Below are 23497 nucleotides of genomic sequence, written 5' to 3' on the forward strand. Positions count from 1 at the left end.
GAAGACCAAAACGCAGCGGAGCTTTGGCAGCTAAAATGTGACATACACCTCAGACCCACAAAAATGTCTTTGACTTTGAATAATTAAACGTCAATTCCCGAATTTAAGGACGTTTCAGAATCCCACACATGCAAAGTGCAACCATCTACAAGACAACAAGTGGCAGACAGATAGCCTGCCTTTAAGTGGCATCACGCTCTGTCTAATAAAGTGAGACGTATCATATGTGTGTGTGTCCGTGTTTTGGGAGAAGGAAACCTGCACATCACACACAGACGCCACATGCAGAACGCTTTACAACAGCGGGGGGGTGGGGGGGTGTAACAGCCTTTGACTCTTTTCCTTTTATTGCTGTGAGCTGGCAGAACATAACATAATCTCAGAGATTATTCCTTCACAGCGCTGTGCAATGCGAGAAAATCTCAGAGCTGAACCGGGCAGACACAGCACTTGTCATCAGACTCACCCTGGGTCGGGTTAATTAAGCCTACTGCTAGTCTTTACAGCACTAATAACATTACCGTCGCCAAATACCCCGCAAATCAAATCCATACTTCACCATTAACTGTCAAGCCACTAAACCTGTATGGAAATGAACACCTCTGCTGAAATGTTAAATTTGTTAACGACCATACGACACGAGACAACACCGTCTCTCTCTCTCTCTCTCTCTCTCTCTCTCTCTCTCTCTCTCTCTCTCTCTCTCTCTCTCTCTCTCTCTCTCTTTCTGTGCACGCACACACTGTCCGGATCTGGTGGTGGATTAACGCAGATGTGCTGATTGACTCTCATAACGTGCCAGGTGGTTAGCTCACTGCCATGTCAATATGTCATAATGTCAATGATTATTCCACATTTTCATTGTGATATTTTGTGATTACATTCTGAATCTGCCACATTCTCTGTCAGGTAAATACAGTAGTACAATGTCTTCCTCTGATGTAGACCTGTAGTCTACACTGTAAGTCAGTAGTAGGCTATACAGTGGAGTTGCATATTAAGTGGTTTGGGGTCCTTCTGTAAGTAATTTTAGGATACAATTTGGTTTAGAAGAATCCTACAAGCAGCAATACCACAGGCCAAGCAATTGGCCCGTTCCAAACCGGCCCATTTTCAACGGGCACTGCGCAAGTTAAGCCTAATTTTCCTCCGACGTCGGCCACATTCCCATTCAGCCAAACAGGTTTCAGTAGATAAAACTTATCTTTTTTTGTGCTCACGTCAACATTGTGTTGGACTCTGTGTCGTGGTTGGTCCCGGTTGTTTGCTGACATTAGTAAACTTAATTTCTTCTAAGCTAATGTTAGCTAGTGTTGCATACTGTTGGCGCTGCAGGGGAGCTGATGAGAGGCAAGGCACTCGGGAGTGTGCATAAACATCACATTTCCTGGCAAAACTGTCTCGACATACATAGAACATTATAGAAATTAGTCCATTGGCTGTTATAGGCAATCCAGAATATCAGGGAAGGACTTTTTACGTCACAATCCGTTCACACATTCTCACCGTAGATTTAAATTGCTTCACATAGTCCCTTATATAGGAAAACTGTGTCTGTAACATATCAAATAACAAAAAATGTAATAACACATTGTGTTAACGCTTAATGGGAGTGCAACTGCCTTACCAGGCGGTGATGCAGCCGGCCAGGATACGCTTGATGGTGCACCTGTAGAAGTTACAGAGTATCCTGGGTCCATATTGAACATCCTCAGCCTGCGGAGAAAGAAGAGCCGCTGTCTAGCAGTCTTTGTGATGGGGTCGATGTGGTGAGTCCAGGTCAGATCCTCACTGATGTGAACCCCCGAGGAACCTGAAGCTGCTAACTCTCTCTAGAGGAACCTGAAGTTGCCGACTCACAATTAGCTTTGTTTTGCTTACATTGACATGGAGGTTGTTTCTCTGGCACTAGATGTCAGGGCTCTGACCTCCTCTCCTAGCTGTCGGCGATCAGGCCGATGACAGTTGTGTTGTCAGCACACTTTATGATGGTGTTGGAGCTGTGTGTGGCCACACAGTCGTGCGTGAAGAGGGAGTACAGGAGAGGGCCGAGCACGCAGCTCTGGGGGGCACCGGTGTGGAGGGTCAGGTGGAGGATATGGTGGAGCCAATCCGCAATGCCTGGGGTCTCCCCATCAGAAAACCTCAGCATCCAATCACAGAGGGCGCTGTTGAGTCCCAAGACTCTGAGCTTGGTGATGAGCTTGGGAGGCAGAATGGTGTTTAATGCTGAACTCTTGTCTATGAACAGGATAATCACATATGACATAAGATATACAGGATTGAATGTCTCAGGCCAGCTCATGGAATTTACAAATGTATAGTTATGTTATAATAACCAAGTGTATAGTGTGATGAATTGTAGGCTGGTAGAGAGAATATTAGTGCCAACGGGCAGGATTTTCTGAACAAAACCAACCTTTCATAAAGCTGCACTGGAGGTAAAGTCATTGGATTAAGAAATGTGGAATGTTAGTCGGGTGATTGTTACCCAATAATTAATCACAAAAACCACTGCTCTGCTTCTGTCAACTGCGACTCGACAAACGATCAGTGTTTGAGTCTTCCATCTTTTTCCCTCCTCTCCTTTACTTTTCACCCCTATTCTTCTCCTTGTTAATCTCCTCTCTTCTCCTCTCCTCTCTTTCTTTGTAAATTCACTTAGAGTTAATTGCTTCCAGCAGGCTTTTCTCTCAGTCTGTCACGCTGCTATCCGTCATGTGAGGACAGTGTGCAGGCTTGTTATCGGGGGGCCTGTGGATTGCTGCTGTGTGGAGGAAAGGCCTGGCACACAACACATCAACTGGCTTGTCCATTTTATCGTGGAGTTTCGTGGACCTTGTGTGTTGCTGCTACAGCCATGAGATCCTTTGCAGTGTAGAGATTTTCTGCTGTTTGCTGTTTGGGACTGGAGGACAGATTTTCTTAAATGGCTGAGGAGGTTTTAATTCCATCTTCAGGGAAAATCACATCGGTAAGTTTAGACTGACTGCATAAATCAGGTCAGCCAGGGCTGTCAGCTGACTGCTTCCCTATTGTTTTAGACATGGAGTTCCAGCAGCTAATAGCATTTCCTACCAACTTTCAAACTTTAACAGTCAAATACTTGGGAAAAAGAAGATCAGTGGCTGAACTCAATATGATCTTATTAGATATTTGAAACAGATCACCAAACCTTAAAATCATCAAACGTACTATGATAAGCGAAACCCACACTGTAAAAACTTACTTTGATTTTACTTCAAATATGAGGCAACATAGAGAGGAGAGGAGTGGCCAGCGGCTAGAGCGGCAAAAGCCAATGTGTGCTTCTTTTACCGATATATATTTTTTTATGATTTTTCTTTTTTCGGTTGGGTGAAACAATTGATATTTTCAGTAGGGTGAGTAATATACAATAAACCCTAATTTCAGTACAGTCTACATGAAAAAAGTAGTGTAATTTGAATAAAATCAGACTTAATTAAACTTTGAAACTTGCTAATAAAATAAATTGGACTAACTGTAAGAGTCAATCTTTAATATTTCACCCAACTCTTTTGTGCGTTGTGTCATATCTGTTTTAAATAATTAGTTATATATAGTTACCCACTACACTAGCATGTATAAAAGCCTGTTGTAGCTAGCACAAAGCTTAATAGCTTAACATGGACTACAGCCAAACAATCATGGTTAAGGGTTGAAAGGTGAAAATGAGCTGCAGGTCTGTGCAGGGCCCTAAAACTGGTCTCCTGAAGAAAGATCTGACAGGCTACACTCCCATCCACCACCCTGACCTCACCCATACTTTTAACACTGCTACATAAAGGCCACATTACTTTCTCTATTCGCACTGAACGTCAGTATACAACATCAATAATGAAGTGCAGAATAATCCAGTACAGATGTAATTGGGATACTGGGGCTAGCTGGTCGTCTAGGCCAGGGGTCTTCAACGTTTTTTTAAGCCAAGGACCCCTTAACTGAGAGAGAGACGGAGCAGGGACCCCCTACTACATATTAAGTTTCATAATAAACTGCAATAATGTATCGGCTGCCTAAAGCCTTTATACCAAACCTTTTTAGTACATTGAATACTAAGCTATTCAAATAATAATAGTAGGCATGCTTTTATAAATCATGTTTTAATGTTAAACATACATGTGGCACAGGGAATTCTTAGGATTAACTGTATGGCTGCCTTAGAGATTTTCTTACCCAGTAAACCTATCATCAATGTTTTTTTTAAAAGAAGGCTGATTTATATTTGATAATATGTTTGATTCATGTTAAGACATTTTCATTTTTGAAAAAATTAACAATAACTTGGTGGCCCCCCCTGCAGTAACTCTGAGGACACCCTAGGGGCCCCGGACCCCCCTGTTGAAGATCGCTGGTCTAGTCGTCAGCTAATATACCTTATACCTTATAATAAACTCAGCTAAACTAATACTGGTCATCTTTGTCATCTTTAAGTTAGGTAATCTGAGGGCCACAAACTGAAAGAAAGTCCAATAATTTAACCATGTAAGATATGCTAATGCTATGCTTCACAACTTAACTATTATTGATTAAACCAAAACTATGGGATTCTAGAGGTCTGGCCAAAAAGAACAAAATAAGGGAAGAAGCCTGATCCGAGTATTATGACTATCTTCCATTAGTGCATGTTAAAATGCTAGCATAGAGAGTACATTTCTATAGTGTATAGCATAGAGATAGGCTGTAAGATTTGCTATGCTATTATAGAAATCTGTATACTACAGCATTAGCGTGAACCATGGAGATGAGCTACTGTCCAACAGTATTTTAAAGGTGCAATATGTAACACTGACAGCTGGTGTTTAAAATAGTTACTGCAGTACAAGTTCAAATACTGGAGAGTCGTCTCCCCCGCCCTGTCCTCCCCAGACTCCAAGTTCACGGAGGTTGCCAGGCTGAGACTGCAGCACCCATAGTTTCGCTTTGCCAGACCCTTTTCAAAGCACGGTGAAGGAGCATCCACAACAATGTTGCTTTCATTACTTCACAGCACAGCGGAGTAGCTAACGTTATATATATTGACAGTCATAGAAGCCCGTGCTCACGCAGAGATCTGTACCCAACTACCGAATTACGGTAGGAACCGCTAAAAACACAACAACCTCGCCGTCCTCTCCACACGATGGACAGACACACTTCCTCAGCTTAGGTTTATGATTGGAACCGCTAAAAATACCACTACCTTGCCGTCCTCTCCATCCGACTGAAATAAAACACTTTATTGGCTCAGAATTACGGCAACAATCGCTAAACACACTGCAAACTCACGATCCTCTCTTCCTGATTTACAGCCCCCCTCTCTCTTGGCTTCAAATAACTCACCGTTGTCGGCTCCGGCCGCTGAACAGGCTACATGTTGTAAACAGCCGTGGCCCGCATTATTGGTCCTCCGGTAACGTTACCAGTTAGCAGGGTTAGCATGTCAGCGTTAGCCATGACCAGTCGGGATCACTTTACTGGCTGTGTCTCAATTGTTTTTGCGAGTAACTAACTCGGGTACTCTAGCTATATAATTCAATGTGAGTACACAAATGTTGAAATGACATAAAAGGCCCGTCCGTTGAAGCCGTGATAAATTATCCTGAGGCTAATGCTTAGCTACTTGTTCAGGAGGAAATTAGCCAACTCTGCGTCCTTTTGGGCTCTAAGCTGTCTCCATCTTTCAAATACATCTCCAATATTTACCAGGGGGTCTCTAGTCACACAACTGTTAGAAACATGCCAGGGTTTTTAAAGTCGGGAATAATTTATCTCTGTTGATCCCGTTCTTTGTTTGCTGCCTTAATGGCTGTACTAACTACAGCTGTTTTTACAGTTATATCTGGCAACCTGGCCTGGCTGTCAAACTGGGCAGTTGATAACAACACACAAGCAGAAATTCCGTCACGGAATGGATATTTCAAAAGGAGAAAATACTGGCATTAGCATTGTTGTCAGAAAAGATAGTATTTCAACTTAGCATGTTTCCTTAATATGTAATGACACATTGGGGGCATTTTGATTATTTTTTATAACTTCACATATAACAAAAATGAACTTGATCATTTCATTTAAGTCACTTGGATTTCATGTCATATGCCTGTCTTTCTCTGTCTGGCATCACCTTCAATCAGGCATTATTCAAATATTTTCCCGATGCAGACATTTTAAAGTGTAGCTGGATATGACTTTCTTGAGATACTGGTCACACTGTTAGGGAAAGCTTCTGTCTTTGCCTCTCAGCTCCCTCAGAATTGGCAGCCAGTCATGCTCTCTGATTTGCTTACAGCAAGGAATGTGAACAATGCAAGCAAGACATTTTTGATGGGCGAATTAAGAGCTTCATTTAAATAAAGACCCAGGGGTGGAGCCAGACGATGTAAACATTCGGGGCTCAGCCCAAACCCAGGGGGGTCTGGGGAGATTTTCTTCCCATTTACAGAAGCTATATGCACTTTTTCAAGCCATTAGATAATATAATGCCTAAAAATCTAGACCTCATTTAGGAAAAATTGTTCCCCAACTGTCTTCATCATTTTGAAACCAGATCCCAACACATATTAGGGATGACAAATTTTCATTCCTGCTATATAAAAGAGGCAACATTTGTCTGATGTGACTCTTTTTAAATTAAATTACATTGGTAGGGTAAGAATTTGACGTAAACAGCATTAGTCATCTTGAAACCTATTTTTGTTATACTATGCTAGAGTAGAGTTCAAGTACTACATTTACATATACACTACATTTTTTTAAGGAATAGCAAAGTAGTAGTAATAGCAGTAATAGTGGTAGTAGTAGTAGTAGTAGTAGTAGTAGTAGTGGTAGCAGCTTAGAACAAGTCCCCATGACCGTGTTAGGGCGGACATATAAATTATATTTCCCCAATAACAGAATGTTTGCTCCAATAATTTGCCAGTCCAGTCAGAGAGACTAAGGTGAAATGACACAAGTTGAAAGTATTTACCTAAAAGATTCGGGGCTCTGTATCCAAGCGATGCTTTTAACACTCCCTGCACTCCTCGTGACATAAAACAGCATGAAGCAACAGTGACTGATAGTGAATAGTGAAAATTGTCATTTCGAGGGGGTTGTGATGCTAAAAAAAGGTCTCTCATGCCATGTAAGTCTATGGGTAAATGTCTTTTTATGGGGCGCTTGGTAGTTGGTAGAGAAGGCGCCCATATATAAAGGTTTACTCCTCATCGCAGCGGGCCAGAAAAAATCTTTAACTTTAACTACAGATGTGTCTCCTTCAGCTGTCTCGCTGCTTCCTTAAAAGCATAAAAACAACAAACTGTAGCCTATCAGGGTTTTACAAAATGCTTTAGCAATATATTTTCACGAACTGATCAACATGATATGATCATGATATTATAATCCCTCCATCCTACAGTAGACTACACATCAAATATGATAAGAGCAGCTGATTTTAGGCAGTAACCCGCTTCAGAGTCCAGAATCACTGCTCCTCCTGGTGGATAGATGAACCATTGCAACTGCTGTCCACACACAGGTGCTTAGGGGGGTTATGAGTCGGCCCCATGTTGACTTTGCCTTATTAATTAAGGATTGTCATCTCATACCAGCTAGATTTTATGCTTTCAATAGAGACATGGTTAGATAAAAGCTGCAGTGCAACGCTTCTCATTGAGCCCCCACATTTAAACTTTTTAAATGTTTCTAGACTTGGGAGAAAGGTTGGTGGTGTCGCTGCTATTTTCAAAGATGCATTTCAATGCAAACAGATGTCACTAGGTGAATTTAATTCCTTTGAAAATCTCTGTACCTCACCAAGAATTATTAAATACTTTGCAGACTTTATTGACGACTTTTCTGAAATGCTGTCAATTATATGTATGCGCTTTAATTCTTTTATTTTAACTGTTGACTTCAATATTCATATCAATAATAACACTGCTAAATAATGTTGGGCCTAATTTGATACTTTGGAGCTGTCGCAGAATGTGACTGGCCTGTCTCACACTAGTGGTCATACACTATGGATTTGGTTCTTAGTAAGGGCCTTAGTTTTCCTGCTGTAAATGTCAAGAATCTAGCTCTCTCTATTCACTTCTGCATGTTCTTTGATGCATTAGTTTCTCAAGCTTTTCAGACTAGATCTAAAACTGTCAAAAAAGATACATTACTGAAAATACCTGTGCTCTTTTTATGGAAGCGCGATCTAATTCATTAACCATGTAGCAGGGTTTTAGATAAAAAAATGTAATAATATTAATTCTAAAACACTCAGGGTTTTTGATGCATTAGCACTTGTTAAGACTAAGATAATGTCCTGCAAACAGAAAGCCCCATGGAGAAATGCTACAACAGTAGCATATCAGAAGACAGAATGCAGGAAGTCAGAGCGAAGATAGTCTATATATCCTTGACGTTCCACTTCGCAGGACATTCCGCCAGATATATGTATTTTCCGTTTCCGTGGACTAGCCAGCTAAAAAATGTAAGGAGTTTGCAAATTTCACAAAATTGAAAAGAAACGATTTAGTTTTAGAGAAACAAGTTCCTTCCCGAGACTATTTTGCAGAGGCACCGTGGCTCTGTCCGGTGCTTATTGCCACCCATGACAATTGTGATTGGTTTAAGAAATGCCAATAAACCAGAGCACGTAGCCAGACCCTCCTCCGCAGCGCTGTGGAGGAAGGTCTGGCGAAGCATCACTAAAAGCTGCAGTTGTCACGCCCCTTCTGAAAATGAGAACCATGGGTTTTAAAACTAAGACTGAAATCATTCTGTTCGGCAATAGAAAAAGGAAGGCTGGTGCTTAGTATTTACCTTGATTCTAGGGGACTAAAAACTAAAACCCATATTAAGAACCTTGGTGTAAACATTGATAAAGATTTGAATTTCAGTGGTCACATTAAAAGCTGTAACAAAATAAATATTCTGGCATCTTAAAAACAGCGACAATTTGAAACTTTGTATCAAAGCAAGATTTAGAAAAGCTCATTCACGCCTTTATTTCTTGTAGGCTAAACTACTGTAATTCATTCTCTACTGGCCTTCGCAATAAGACCATTAGACAGTTGCAACTCATTTAAATGCTGCACTTTTCTCCAATTCTTACATCCCTGCACTGATACCGGTTCAGTTTAGAATTGATTTCAAAGCCCTACTTATTGTCTTCAAGTCATTGGATGGTCTGGACCCAACATATATGGTACATATGTTTGCTAAGTGTAGGTCATCTGCAGAGACTGATCAGTTAGTGGTGCCCACTGCAGTCAGTGGTTAAGACAGGCCCCAACTGTAGCCATTTTTAAAACTAAATTAAAGACTGTTCTCTTTTCCACAGCTGGTAATTAGTCTTGTTTTATGGTACTTATACTTATTTATTTCATTAATTTGGTTTTAAACTTCTCTGCACCTCTGTGTATGATAATGTGCTATATACTGTATATATACAATACATTATTGCCTTGCCCTGCCTAGAAGTAGGACTCACTTCCTCACCATTCTCTGGATGAACTTCCTAACACAGCTTTTTTTTTTTTTTTTTTTTTTTTTTTTTTTTTTTTTTTTTCTTTTTTTTTTTCTCTCTCTCTCTTTTTTTTTTTTTTTTCCTGCTGTCCTGCTCTCTCAGCAACTGACCAGCTCTTTGTTGGCGGTCGCATTTCTTACCTCCTTCGGGAGCTCCATGCTTTATGGCTACAATCTGGCAGTGGTCAACTCCCCGTTTGGTGCGGTGCTACGATGCACACGCACACACACACACGCAACGCATACACACACACACACCAACACACACACACACACACACACACACACACACACACACACACACACACACACACACACAAACACACCCACACACACCACACACACACACACACACACACACCACTTCAACTCAGGGACTCAGGGCTATCAACAACTGTGGAACCAAAGGTCACAGATTCCCTGTGTGTTTTACTTTTGCTAATTTAATTAGTTGCATTTGTTAGGGCTTTGGCCCACTAAAGTACAATGTCAACTAAGGCAGACCTTGCAGGTCTAGCTTATTTTGTTGGCCTGTTGTTTAGAGAAGCCCTGTGCTCACATGGTACATACCCCTAAATAAAATGGTGTTAATATTTGACCAAATTGACCAAACTGGGCATAGCAGCAGTTTGACCGCTACAATGTGAGGTAGCCAGTAGTATGAAATCCATGTAAAGAGGCAGGTTGGGGTGGTGGACTTTCACCCAGGAGACTGGGGTTGGTGTCCCATTCTTGTCCCATGTGTTACTTAAACGTACATTTTGTAACCCCACCCACAATCTTTTCCTAACCCTAACTAAGTGGGTTTACCCTGCATGTTGAAAGATTTCGCCAAATTGGTCCTGACAGAGACCATTAAAAAGTGACGCCAAGGGTCCCGACCAAGCACGTTGAAAAATCAGGCAAAAGGTGTACCCAGAGCATCAAATATCGCATTGGATGGGATTGCATTGGAATTAGTTAAAAGCCCCCAGCATCTGACAGAGGAGCTAAAGGAGACTTTTTGTGTCAGAACCTAAAGCCAAAGGCACCTGACCAAGCGTCAGTTTTTGACGCGCTGGGAGTGAGACTGTTCTGGACCTTGGATGTCCTGAAAGGTGCCCTAATATAAAATATATTATTATAATCAACTGCAGAAGACTTGGTGTAACAAGAAGATATGGGAAATTCTTCATCCATCATCATTACCTTCACTGAGCCAAGACAGACATGTTTGCAATAAGCGCTTTCTTAGTTGCAAATTGTCCATCCAGAGTTGCAGTACCAAGTTTGCTAGCAGAGTTAGCAGAGTAAGCTCAAAGTTAAAGTTAAAGTTAATGGAGCTTTTCTTGGCGTTAACCAAAAGCAGCAGGATAGAATTACTGTCGAAGTACGTAAAGATAGTTGACTTGTTCACGCTATGAATTTAAACGAAAACAGGTTTGCGGAGCTCATCCAAACACGTCTGCTTAGAGCGCCATTTTGGATGTCCCCCCCCCCCCCCCTCCCCTAACTTTCTACAGCGAAACGTTCAATGACATCATCCTGCAGCATGCAGGATGATGATTAAATTTGCAGATGACTCTGTCATTGTGTCTTTACTTAATAAAAGTGTGATTGAACACGGACCAATAGTGAAGGACTTTAACAATTGGTGTAAGCGTTCTTTTTTAAATATAAATGTCTTTAAGACTAAAGAATTGATTATTGATTTTAGGAAACAGTGCCCCCCTCTTCCCCCCACTATCATTGATGGCCAACCTGTTGAGACAGTACAAGAATATAAGTACCTTGGCACAATAATTGATAGCAAGCTATGTTTTGAACCACACACTGATGCTGTCTGTGCCAAAGCCCATCAGCGTATGTATTTTTATCGAAAACTGAGGAATTTCAACATTGACCCCACATTTATGAGAATGTTTTATTCCTGTTTTATTGAGTCTGTTTTAACCTTCTGTTTTATTTGCTGGTTTGGTTCTCTGTCCATGAAAAACCAAAAACGACTAGAGAGTATCGTTAGGACATGTGGCAAGATTGCAGGCATCAACCTCCCCACTCTCTCCCACATCTACTCCAACAGAGTGGCAAAAAAGGCCCGATCCATTGCAGCTGACCCTAGCCACCCCTTGTCCTGCCAGTTTAAGTTACTTCCCTCAGGCCGTAGGTACTCCATGCCTAGATGCAGGTCCAATAGACTCAGAAACTCTTTTATCCCGACTTCTATTTCCATTTTAAACAATTTGCCAGAATTGTTTTAAATGTATGCATTTTACTATTTTGTTTTATATATTGTGGGTATTTTATGTTTCGCTGTTGTTGTTGTTTGTCTTGTCTTTATGTGTGTCTGCCGGCTGTACAAATAATTGCCCCTCGGGGATAATAAAGTTACCTTGACCTTGACATGTGCTTCTGTTTACTGAGAAACAACGTGAGGTACCGTGTGGAGAATGAATGAAATGAAACATATAGCCTATGCCTTGAAGATTTATTAATGTTCTTATTTCACGCCGTGCTCATTAACAGCAGAATCTCGCCATGTCTCAACACAAGTAGCATGAAGCATGAAGAACTTAAAGGTCCCATGGCATGAAAATGTCACTTTATGAGGTTTTTTAACATTAATATGCATTCCCCCAGCCTGCCTATGGTCCCCCAGTGGCTAGAAATGGTGATAGGTGTAAACCGAGCCCTGGGTATCCTGCTCTGCCTTTGAGAAAATGAAAGCTCAGATGGACCAATCTGGAATCTTCTCCTTATGAGGTCATAAGGAGCAAGGTTACCTCCCCTTTCTCTGCTTTGCCCGCCCAGAGAATTTGGCCCACCCATGAGAGAGAGACATCATGGCTTTCAAACGAGCAAAGTGGCAGTTGGTCAAGGCCACACCCCCACCCTCCACCTTGCCCCCCCCTATCTACTCCTCAATAGCATTTAATTTAAAGCTACAGACACAGAAATGGAACCTCCTATGGAAAGCTCATTGTGGGACTGGCTCTAGTGGCTGTTTTCTGCACCAAGGCTGAATTTCGAGAAAGAGACTTCAGATACAGTATTAGGGGACCATCTGGCTCAATATAAAAGAGACTTCAGATACAGTATTAGGGGACCACTAAGGTCTATATAAAAGAGACTTCAGATACAGTATTAGGGGACCACTAAGGCCTATATAAAAGAGACTTCAGATACAGTATTAGGGGACCACTAAGGCCTATATAAAAGAGACTTCAGATACAGTATTAGGGGACCACTAAGGCCTATATAAAAGAGACTTCAGATACAGTATTAGGGGACCAGTAAGGTCTTTATAAAAGCATCCAAAGAGCACCATGTCATGGGACCTTTAATCAAATTGTGTTTTCACCATTTCCTCATTCAAATATGAGCTTCACTTTATAACAATATGTTATAACATAACGTGAAACGTTTCAAATTATAACAAGATAAGTAGTATTTTGTAGAAACTTTGTATGTCACAATAATGGGAGAACATATTATTAGAATGTGAAAAACGTTGGAACAGTAAACTTTTCACGGTATAACTATAAGCTGATTCCAATTTAATTCGGTTCTGTATCTCTCTCTTTTTTATCCTACAATTGGTGAAAGACCTTTTCATTGACATCACTACCGATATCCAACCGTTTTCTTGCAACCAAAATATGCCTGGTGATACTTTATTTTAGAATAAAAGAGCCCCCCTGAGGTCTTTGTCATCAAAATCGGACTTTGAAGTAAGAGCAAGTCACATGCATAAAAGCTTTTAGTGAAATAACAGCATGCGTCCACCAATTGATGCTGGTCCACCAACTCGTGCTATAACATGGTAAACTGAGGTCAAAAAAAGATTTGATTTGATTAGACAGGGAGCTGAGTGAAAAAAAGAGAGAGAGAAAAAGAGTGTGTTGGTGCTGGTCTCGTGAAACCAGGATATCTTGTCCCCATGACACACAAAGGTTCCCTCTCTTATCAGGAAGGAATGCTCTCTGATTGACTCAAATCCTTTCTATTGGTCCAATACAGCATCTGATCTGTGAAGATTAAGTGCTGAGTTTGCTTTACCTGTAGTAGGTGAGGGAATGAGCTGACCAGTGTTACACACATTTTCCAATTTCATCCGTGGATTGGAACAAGTAACCAGTGTTGATTCCCTCAAGACAAACTATGACGAAAAAATATTCGTTGATGATTTCCAATAAAGACAAGATTAAAACGAAATAAAAGTAACCATTGAAAACGATAACTATGCTCAAATATATATTACATTCATAAATCAATGAATACTATCTGAAAGATAATGTAATAGTAGGAAGAATGGACAAATGAACTGTTTTAATCCAAAGGGGAATTCAGTGACCTGTAGAATTACACACTGTAGCTCCTGATTGATCAACCAGTTTCCTCCACTACCCAACATATATTTTGTTTAGAAGTTGATTTGCTGTTGACATGTTGGACTTCTGTTAATAGGCTGTTAATAAGAAGCATCTTACATTCAGTAACGTTCTGTCTCTGTCATTCATGTTATCTGACATGCTTAGGAAAAACAGATTTAGGGATACAAAATGTATTTACAATCCACGGAGAGTTAGACAAGATCCAGAAATATATGCTAACCTCTGTGGTAATTTTCTGTAAACAGTGTAGGATGAAGGCATGTTGGGTGGGTGGAATTAGCAAGCTAACGTTAGCAAACGAGCCAGCAGTGGGCCGTTCGGGCTCGGTCCCTCCGCTCCCACTGTAGGGAGAATACTTTGCGGAGAGAATGGATGTCCACTGCCATCCTGCGGATAGTGAAGGCCCTGTTTGGTTCTGCCTCCGCTGATTCGAGCAAACACTGTTTGTTGTGGATATCATAGCAACGTTTCCGGTTTCCCTTTTTGAATGACAAATCGATTACTGCCGCCTGCTGGTATGGAGAGTTATTTCCTCTCACACAGGCACATAACGTACGTGGTACTCTGCCGTCGGCTGTAGTCTGTGCAGTGTGTTCCAGTGCTGATTTTTGGCTAAGACAAAGGCCGATGTGGGCCGACGTGAGGCCATGCCACAATCGGCCTTCATCGCCACTAGTTCTTGGCCGTCGGCTTGGTGTGTCAGGGGCTTTAGTCATTATGCATACACCTAACCAGAACTTAACCATAGCAGGGGAGGGGTGTTATAACTGTTTTTGGGAGGCACTCTTTTTAAAGTCATTAAGAGAGATGTATTTTGTCATTGAGAGATTAACTTGAACTTGACCCTTTGGAAAACAGCTAATTTTCAGCTCAAGCTAAAACGGGAAAACCCAAAAATTATAATTTGCTTAAATACTGTTACCAAAATCCATCATTTTTTAGCACTAAATACCTAATATGTGTACTATCGTTCAACTTACTTTTGTGTCAATAAACAGTAGTGTGGATATTTTCGGACACACTAAGCTGTCATTTAAACTGTCAAAATCACTTCCTGAGAGCCTCCTTGCCGGTTGGAGATGCTTAACTGTGGTAACCCCTGCCGAACTCAGCTACAGCAGCATGGCCCGATAATGCTTACATAACTAAAAAAGGTAAATACCTAGACCAACAGTCACAGGTGACATAATCACTGATTTTAAATATGTAGAAATGTAAATGAAAGCGCTATTGACGTTACAGACCTGCCTTGGTTGCTGTTTGTCTGATATGAACGTTGTCGTTACTACCACATTACATTATGGGATACTTATGCCGGCTTAGTGTACAATGTTTGCATACTGTAGTATTTCACCGGAAATAATATGCAATTCAAGAACTATTGGTTTCATGCTAATGTTCCGTAGATACTAAAAAATCTCACGTACTGTTTTAGCCTACTAAATAGCATGTTAGTATGGAATTTCGGACGCAACCAGTGAGTTACTGCTTTTTCTGTGGGCCCTCTGCAGTCTACTCAGTGGTTAAATTAGAGGTTTAAACTGGAATGTGCCAGTCCATAGCATGTTCAGCTATAGAGCTCTCCCTCGACCTTCCATTTTGATTGGGAAATGTGAAGAAGACTTTTGCTAAAGCAACAGGTTGCCTGTTAATTCCAATTCGTTTGAGGCTGCCTTATTGTGCAATTGACACTAAAACAGGACCTTGTTCCTATTTAAGTCTGCACACATTTTATTCTACAGTACTGTAAGTTTATCTCGTGTCCAAACGACCAACAAACGAACATAATTGGCAGAGCTCCTGCAAACCTGAATTTTCATACCTGGCAGTCACTGCACAAAGTGACGCTCACTATTTTATTTCATACATCATGAATGATCATGTTTTGTCATCATTGTTTCCACCACCTTCCCCTTCTGACCTTTCCTACACCTTGTTTCTATCCCCCTTCTCCTCTCAGTACATAAAGGATTTCTACAACAAGACAGTGGTTAGTCGTAATGGAACAGGACTCAGTGAGGAGACCCTGACCCTCATGTACTCCCTTACTGTGTCTGTCTTCGCTATTGGAGGTCTGCTGGGCTCCCTTATCGTGGGCATACTGGTCTCTCGCTTTGGCAGGTAAGACATCAGTTTTCACAGAAAGTTCAGGAGATAATACTAGATTCTAGACCAGTTCTACAACAGACAATGTTGGATTCTTTAAACCATGACTACAATCTTTTCCTAACTCTAACCAATGAGGTTAAGGCCCTGATACGGTATACTGATATGTTTGATTTTTTTTTTATTTGTCAATGTGTAATGATAAAGATCATAATGATGCCTCCTTAGACTGCTTTTGTAGAACAAGTAGAGTTTGAAATAAAGAAGTAAATATTTGTCTTCAGAAGCCCTCAGAGCTGTATTTGGATGTTGGTTCTGCTCTGTCCTGACACCCTACCGGATAACCCCAAAGACTGCCCATTCCCAACCATGAGGGTGGATAGTGGCCAATTGGCATTGCCAGCCTGAGAGACACTCAGCAGCATCTGGTGCTGCCGCCAACACCTGAACACCACTAATACACAATCACAGCAAGCAACATACACTACTCTTTTTCAAAATTCTGAAAATGACACGCATAAACATTGTCTAGTCGTGTTTCATATACAAAAGAGAAATAATTTTTGGATAACGCAAGTTTAGGAAATAAGACCCTCAGAGACAGAAATACCAAAACACACACACACACACACACACACACACACACACACACACACACACACACACCCTACACTGGCACAAATGGCACTTTATCAGGGCGTTCTATCAATCATGCCTCTGTCCTCTATTCAGAGCTGTTGGTAACCCCCTCCCGCGAGGCTGTCCTTAAGAGTGCACAGTGTCATCTCGTCCCCTCTGCCCTTCAGAAGTTTACTAGTCCTCAAAGTGCAGAGACAATTTACTTTGTATTCGGTGCAAATCATCCTAAAGCTCCATTCATCTCCGCTATTTAATAGAACTTCGGTGGGCATTTAAATGCAAATGAAAGCAGGCACTTTATAAACCCATTTACAGGCTGATCAGTTTCTTCACACAGCACGGTTTTATGGTTAATCACAGCTTATGAGCAACCTTGTGAGCTGTTTTATGGCTAATCAGGACATACAGGCATACATGTCTATCAATATGACTATGTGTATATCAGCCGAGGGGGTAATGCTGTCGACCATATACTGCTGCTGTCTCTGAGTCATATGCTTTTACGTATATTCATAATGTCTGCCTACTGCCTGTGTGTGTGTGTGTGTGTGTGTGTGTGTGTGTGTGTGTGTGTGTGTGTGTGTGTGTGTGTGTGTGTGTGTGTGTTTGTGTGTGTCCACTTTCAGGAAAGGCACAGTGGTCAACACAACAGTGCTGGTGTTTATCGCTGGCTCATTCATGGGCTTCAGCAGGATTTGTGGTTCACCTGAGATGGTCATCATTGGCCGCTTCATCACAGGAATTCACTCAGGTACACACACACACACACACACACACCCCCACACACACACATATATATATACTAGGGCTGTTGGAACGAACACCGAAAATTGAATATAATTTGAATAGTAAAAAAATCAATACTATTCGGATGCTGAAATTACTATTCGAATGTGAAATTTTTTATAAATATGTCGGCTAAGATTAGCTAATCTTCCTCTTCTCACTTTGGCCTACCCGCTCATGTCACGTCTTATGAGCATTAAGTTAGCGGGAGTGAGAAACACAAGGCATTGTGAGGTCTAAGCTAACGTTACGTGCCGAGTTACGTTAGTACAACATCAAGGAGCTAATGTTACGTACCGATAAAAATGTAATGCTATATTTACGTTTAACCAGCATAAATGTTAATTCCCGACATGTTTATATCTGTCAGTTGCTCGCACACCCTGCTGTCCGCACTAACGTACCGTTACTTGTTGTGACACAGATGTTGACTCTGGTTCTGGCTCTGACCACTGGAACAGAGACAGGACAGCACCTCGTTTAAACGCAGCGTAATGGCTCCTGAAAATTCAATTTCAATTCAATTTTATTTATAGTATCAAATCACAGACACTCTATAATTTACAAAGACCCAACAATTCCAGTAATTCCCCCAGAAGCAACCATTAAGTGCGACAGTGCTGAGGAAAAACTCCCTTTTAGGGAGAAACCTCGGACAGACACAGGCTCTTGGTAGGTGGTGTCTGACGGGGCCGGTTGGGGGTGTGATGAATTATAGTCACTTAAAGATAATGGAACTATGACTAGAAATAGTAGTTGTAGTTCATGGCCTAGCAGGTTGTTACAGTGTGTAGCAGGGCGTAGCAGGGCACTGCAGGACGTAGCAGGGCACTGCAGGACATAGCAGGGCGTATAATGGGAGTATGTCCATCTCGCAAATGTATAATCAGTCTCTGCAGTCATCTCAACCATCGACTTCCAACAACGTTACTCTTTTACTCAGGTTTTAAATCTTGTCTTAAAACCCATCTCCCCTCTTCTCCTTGGCCTTTGACACCAAATGTTGGCATTTTGATTTAACTGTTTTACTGAATGGCTGCCTTCCCTTGTTTTATGTCTCTTAACTTGTTTTATTTGTATTCTGTTTGTATTTTATGCCTATGTGAGTTATGTACTTTATGTCTTTATTTATTCTTCTGTACAGCACTTTGGTCAACTTTGGTGGTTTTACATTGCTCTATGAATACAGTTTGATTGATTGATTGCTAGTAATGCATTATATATCAATGTGTTATAGCAAAAAGCAATACGTTACTGTAATTGTTTACTTTTGTAATGCGTTACTCCCAACACTGGTTATGCTGAAGAATTATACTATGAAGTCTTCATAGAAAATGTATTTTAAATCACTGCATTGTTACATAGATCTTTTTTTTTGTTTATTTTTACTGCAGGCATCTCTCTGAGTGTAGTACCAATGTACCTGGGTGAGATAGCACCTAAGAACCTACGGGGCTTCCTGGGTCTCGTGCCGAGTATCTTTATTGGCACCGGAGTCTTCGCCGCCCAAATCCTCGGCTTACATGAGCTTCTAGGAAAGGTAGCCAACACTGCTTTCCTAACATTAGTGGGCTTACTCTTTCAAGCTAAAATCCTGACAAAGCACATCTTGGACTGATTAAAGTTGGCCTGAGTCTGACCTGAAATGGCCTTTATTCATTAGAATGTATTCATAGACAACCAATGTAGTGTTCACCTATACAATAAATGCAGGTGTGTAAGTATTACTGCATTGTAACTGTTACAGGAGGAGCACTGGCCCATCTTTCTTTCAGTGGTAGTGGTACCCACCTTTATCCAGTTGATGCTGTTGCCATGGTTCCCAGAGAGCCCCAGGTACCTGCTGATTGAGAAGCACAACGTCCATGCCACCATCACAGGTCAGTGTTGTGGCGCTGCTGCACATTAACAAGGGGACACTTTACAGTACACAGAACACTGAGTTTTACCAACATTTTGGAGGAATGAGGACCATTTGAACTAGAGTTAATAACTGGTAACTGGTTCAATAAAAATAATTCATGTAGTGTCACAGCCTAATAATAATACATTTTGAGACGTGCATTCTTTTATTGCACTATTGCAGTTTGTGAATTGTCTACCTTCACAGAGGTATTACTATTAAAGAGAGATACAGCTGTGTGTCATCACTATAGCATTATTTAGAGATATCAGAGCTACAGATCAGAAGCAGCATGTACACAGAACAAGATGAGACCAAGAATTAAAGGGATAGTTTGGATATGTTTAAGTGGGGTTGTATGAAATACTTCACCATAGTCAGTGTATTACCTATAGTAGATGGCAGCATGCACTCTTTCAGTTTGAAGAAGCAGACAGGAGTACCAACAAGGAAGCTAAGCAATGCAGCTAAACGTATTTTAGCCACCTAAAATAAAGCCTTATTAAAAGAATCAATATCGGTTGAAGTGTACACATATTTTCACCACTTTACCTTGCCGCCAGACAGCCAGTTCCTTTCCACAGGATTCCCCCGGCCGTTCAGTCTCCTCTTCTATCCACAGTGAACGGCATTTCTTTGTTGCTGTCATATTCACTCCATTTTATATTCCTGTATTTGTTGTCTCTTTCATAAACTGCTGAAAATCTGACTCAAACAGCTGATCCGCGGCGTAATATAGTTGTGCTTTTGTGTAGAAATACGAACACATTCTAGAGTTGAGAAAATGTACTGCCAAGAGAAAGGGCTCTCTGACAAAGGTAAAGTGTGAACACATTCTAAATATAGCATACACTTCAACTGATGTAGATGTTTTTTTTTTTTTTTAGGTAGCTTAGATACGTTTAGCTGCAGCCCCCGTTTACAGCGGTACTTTGCTTTACTCCTGCCTGCTTGTCCAAACTGGGGGTGTGCCATCCACCATACATTGACTATGGAGAAGTTTTAAAGTATCCCTTTAATCCTTTTGACACACTGCATATTAAAGGACAAATCCGGCGCAAAATGAACCTAGGGGTTAATAACACATGTGTACCGAGTCGACCTTTCTCTGAGATATGTTTTCATGCATGTGAACAGTTTCAGTGCAAACCGCTAATTAGCTTATTACACTAATCGTCGGGGCACTGGTAAAGTAAAAAGAAATCTCTATTTCTACACCACTAACAAGGCTCAAAATATCACCACACTTCCACGGTAGCATAATGAGGGTCCCTACATGTAAACCGAAGCATTGAGACCTTTGTAAGTGTACAGACAGTTTATTAAAAAGATAGTTTATAATGACAGCTACCGTTCACGTATACAGGCGGGCGCCATCTTGGGAAAACAGTCATGACCAGTCGAACAACGAACACCGTGTAACCAGTAACCAGTAATATAGCTCAAGCATGGCATTCGTCGTTCAACTGGTCATTACCAGAGAACGTTCGACTCGGTACACCGTTGTTATTAACCCCTAGGTTCATTTTTCGCCGGATTTGTCCTTTAAAGGTTTAATGACTGGTGGACAGACTTTCTGACTGACTGACATCACTACACTTAGGCAGGGCAAAATTCTGTATCCACACTACTGTTATCTTGGCTAGCTAGTTAGCTTGTCCAACTTTCCAAGTAAAGTGTGTGCTCTTGTCTCTTTCCCTTGATATCCTGTGACCATGCTGTTTTTCTGTCCCCTGTCTCTCAGCCCTGAAGTGGTACAGAGCCAAGTGTAACATCCAGGCTGAGATTGAAGAGATGCAGGAGGAGCAGCGCTCTCTGTCCTCAGTGGAGACGCTGTCCGTATGGAAACTGTTGCTGGATGACACAGTCCGCTGGCAGGTGCTCAGCGTGATGGTCATCAACGTCGGCATGCAGCTGTCTGGCATCGATGCTGTAAGGACTCTTTGAAAACTGCGTAACGTATACGAAGCCGTGCGTGTGTCTTTTTTGATAATACAAAATACTTTTTAAAGTAAGTCTAAAATGTTAAAATTTTCACCAGGTGCTTCCTCAAAATGGAAATTCCCTAAACTCGTTAGATGTCCAAGCATACAGAAATATGGGCATATTTTGGCATTGGGAGGATATCAAATCATTCCAAGCAAAAAGCTAAAATCCAGTCTTTTTTTGATATTGTTATGGCAAGGCTAAAGTCACCAGATTTATGGTCTGACTCAACTCTATGTGACTTAAAGTGATGGTTCGGAGTAATTTCACCCTAGGGTCCTTTGCACCATGACCTCGAGCCAAACAACCCCCCAGAAGTTTTTTTCACCTGGGTCGAACATTGGGAGAGTTAGCGTTATCAGCTGAATAGCTTAGGGCTAATGGATCCACGTTTGTATCTCGTAAGTTACCCCACTAATAATGCCTGAAATGATACCAAACTTCTACACTAGTACAAATAGGTTATGCACTCATAAAACGATGGATTGGAAAGTTTCTAAGTACACCAGTTTATGTAAATAGCACTTGCCTGTTGGCATTATTAGTGGGGTAACTTACGAGATACAAACGTGGATCCGTTAGCCCCTGCGCTAAGCTATTCAGCTGATAATGTTAACTCTCCCAATGTTCGACCCAGGTGAAAAAAGCTTCTTGGGGGTTGTTTGGCTCGAGGTCATGGACCCTAGGGTGAAATTACTCCGAACCATCACTTTAGTAATTCACCCTAGGGTCCTTTGCACCACTACAGAACACCACTACAGAACACTAGTCTGTTGCACGACTAAAACTACTTTTGAACGTACACGTTCCACCAAAACAAGTTCCTTCCCGAGGCTATGTCGCCGCGGCACCGTGCGGCGCTTAGCACGGCCTTGACGACTGTGATTGGTTTAAAGAAATGCCAATATACGTTTTTCTCCAGAATATGTGGACTAGCCAAACCTTCCTTCGCAGCGTGTGTGATCTGTAATCATACTGGCATTTCCCTAAAAAGGCACCCAAAATACTCAATCGTATAAAGTAGTGTTATTGTCCAGAGGGCATTCCAAGGTTTAGCAGGTGTTTGCTTTAAAACGGTGTCAGCAAACATGTTCTGTCTCTATATACCCTCTTTGTGCTTGCTAACCATCAGCTGTTGGATGCTAAATGGTCTCTGTTAAATGTAGTCTTTAGGCTACAGTGATGAGCAGCACAAACTCATGATGCAATCAGATGGTTTAAGTCAGCTCCTTTCACTTGCTGTTCTGTTTACTTTTTGACTTCCATTGTCCACCCTGACCACTCCCCCCTTTTTTACAGCTCCCATTTCTGATTGATCTATCTTATTAGACAAAGACACTGAGATGAAAGTAAGCCTAAATGATCCCTCATTGTTTTATAAGCCCTGCGTGGTCTCATCTCATCAATAAAGCCAATAGCTGGTGTCATCATTTTTCTGCCGTTACGATTACCCACATTCCTCCTCTGAATTATGCCCCGAAGATTCATCAATTTTTCAAATGATTACCGGGGCGCCCGGGCCAGAGAGTGCACACTGTAAGCACTGGAGCTGGACTCATTAGCACGCCCTTCTCCAGGCTGTATTTTTAGCTGCTAATTAGCTCTGCTTAAACAAAGGTAAGCAGTGCCTAAACTAGGGCTGCACAATATTAGGAAAATATCTAATATTTTGACTGATATTGCGATATGATTCACGATATTGGAGGGAATGATCATTTTTGTATCATTATTCTCATTTTCATTGAAAAATATATATATATAAAAAAAAGAAAAAAGATTGAAGTGTGATTTTTTTTTTTGCCAGGATCTGTACCAAACAAAGATATTTTATTTTAGAATGGTTAGACACATATTTTGCCTTTAACAAATATTGCGCCCCCCTTCAATTTGGATATTGCGCTAGTTCATATTGCAATTTTGATAAAATTGCGATTAATTGTGCAGCCCTAGCCTAAACATGCACATACTAAGAGCAGCACTGAAGATAAGGAGGATTAGGGTGATATCAGTGGTGGTGATGATGATGAAAACAGCAATACTAGAAAGAGAAACATAACATGACCGTATAAAGACCATATCATTGATTTAAGATTAAGATACACCTTTATTGATCTCTGGCAAGGAAATTCAGTTGTTGCAACTAGGGCTGCAACTAACGACTTATTCTGTCGACTACTTTCTCGATTAATCGATTAGGTGTTTG

General features: G+C 41.2%; 1 protein-coding gene across 1 annotated transcript in view; it reads left to right on the forward strand.

Annotated features, from left to right (window-relative positions):
- Positions 1-2512: 2512 nt before the first annotated feature.
- slc2a15a (solute carrier family 2 member 15a) overlaps positions 2513-23497 on the forward strand; it is a 42134-nt gene continuing 21149 nt past the window's right edge. The window contains exons 1-7 of the mRNA XM_039783510.1: positions 2513-2974; positions 9605-9703; positions 15835-15995; positions 17246-17370; positions 18800-18945; positions 19153-19285; positions 21053-21240. Coding sequence (XP_039639444.1) covers positions 2930-2974; positions 9605-9703; positions 15835-15995; positions 17246-17370; positions 18800-18945; positions 19153-19285; positions 21053-21240 — 897 coding nt within the window. The 5' untranslated portion in view covers positions 2513-2929. The remainder of the gene's footprint in view (positions 2975-9604; positions 9704-15834; positions 15996-17245; positions 17371-18799; positions 18946-19152; positions 19286-21052; positions 21241-23497) is intronic.

This window comes from Perca fluviatilis, chromosome 19 (genome assembly GCF_010015445.1).
Source record: "Perca fluviatilis chromosome 19, GENO_Pfluv_1.0, whole genome shotgun sequence".
In the NCBI taxonomy this organism is placed as follows: domain Eukaryota; kingdom Metazoa; phylum Chordata; class Actinopteri; order Perciformes; family Percidae; genus Perca; species Perca fluviatilis.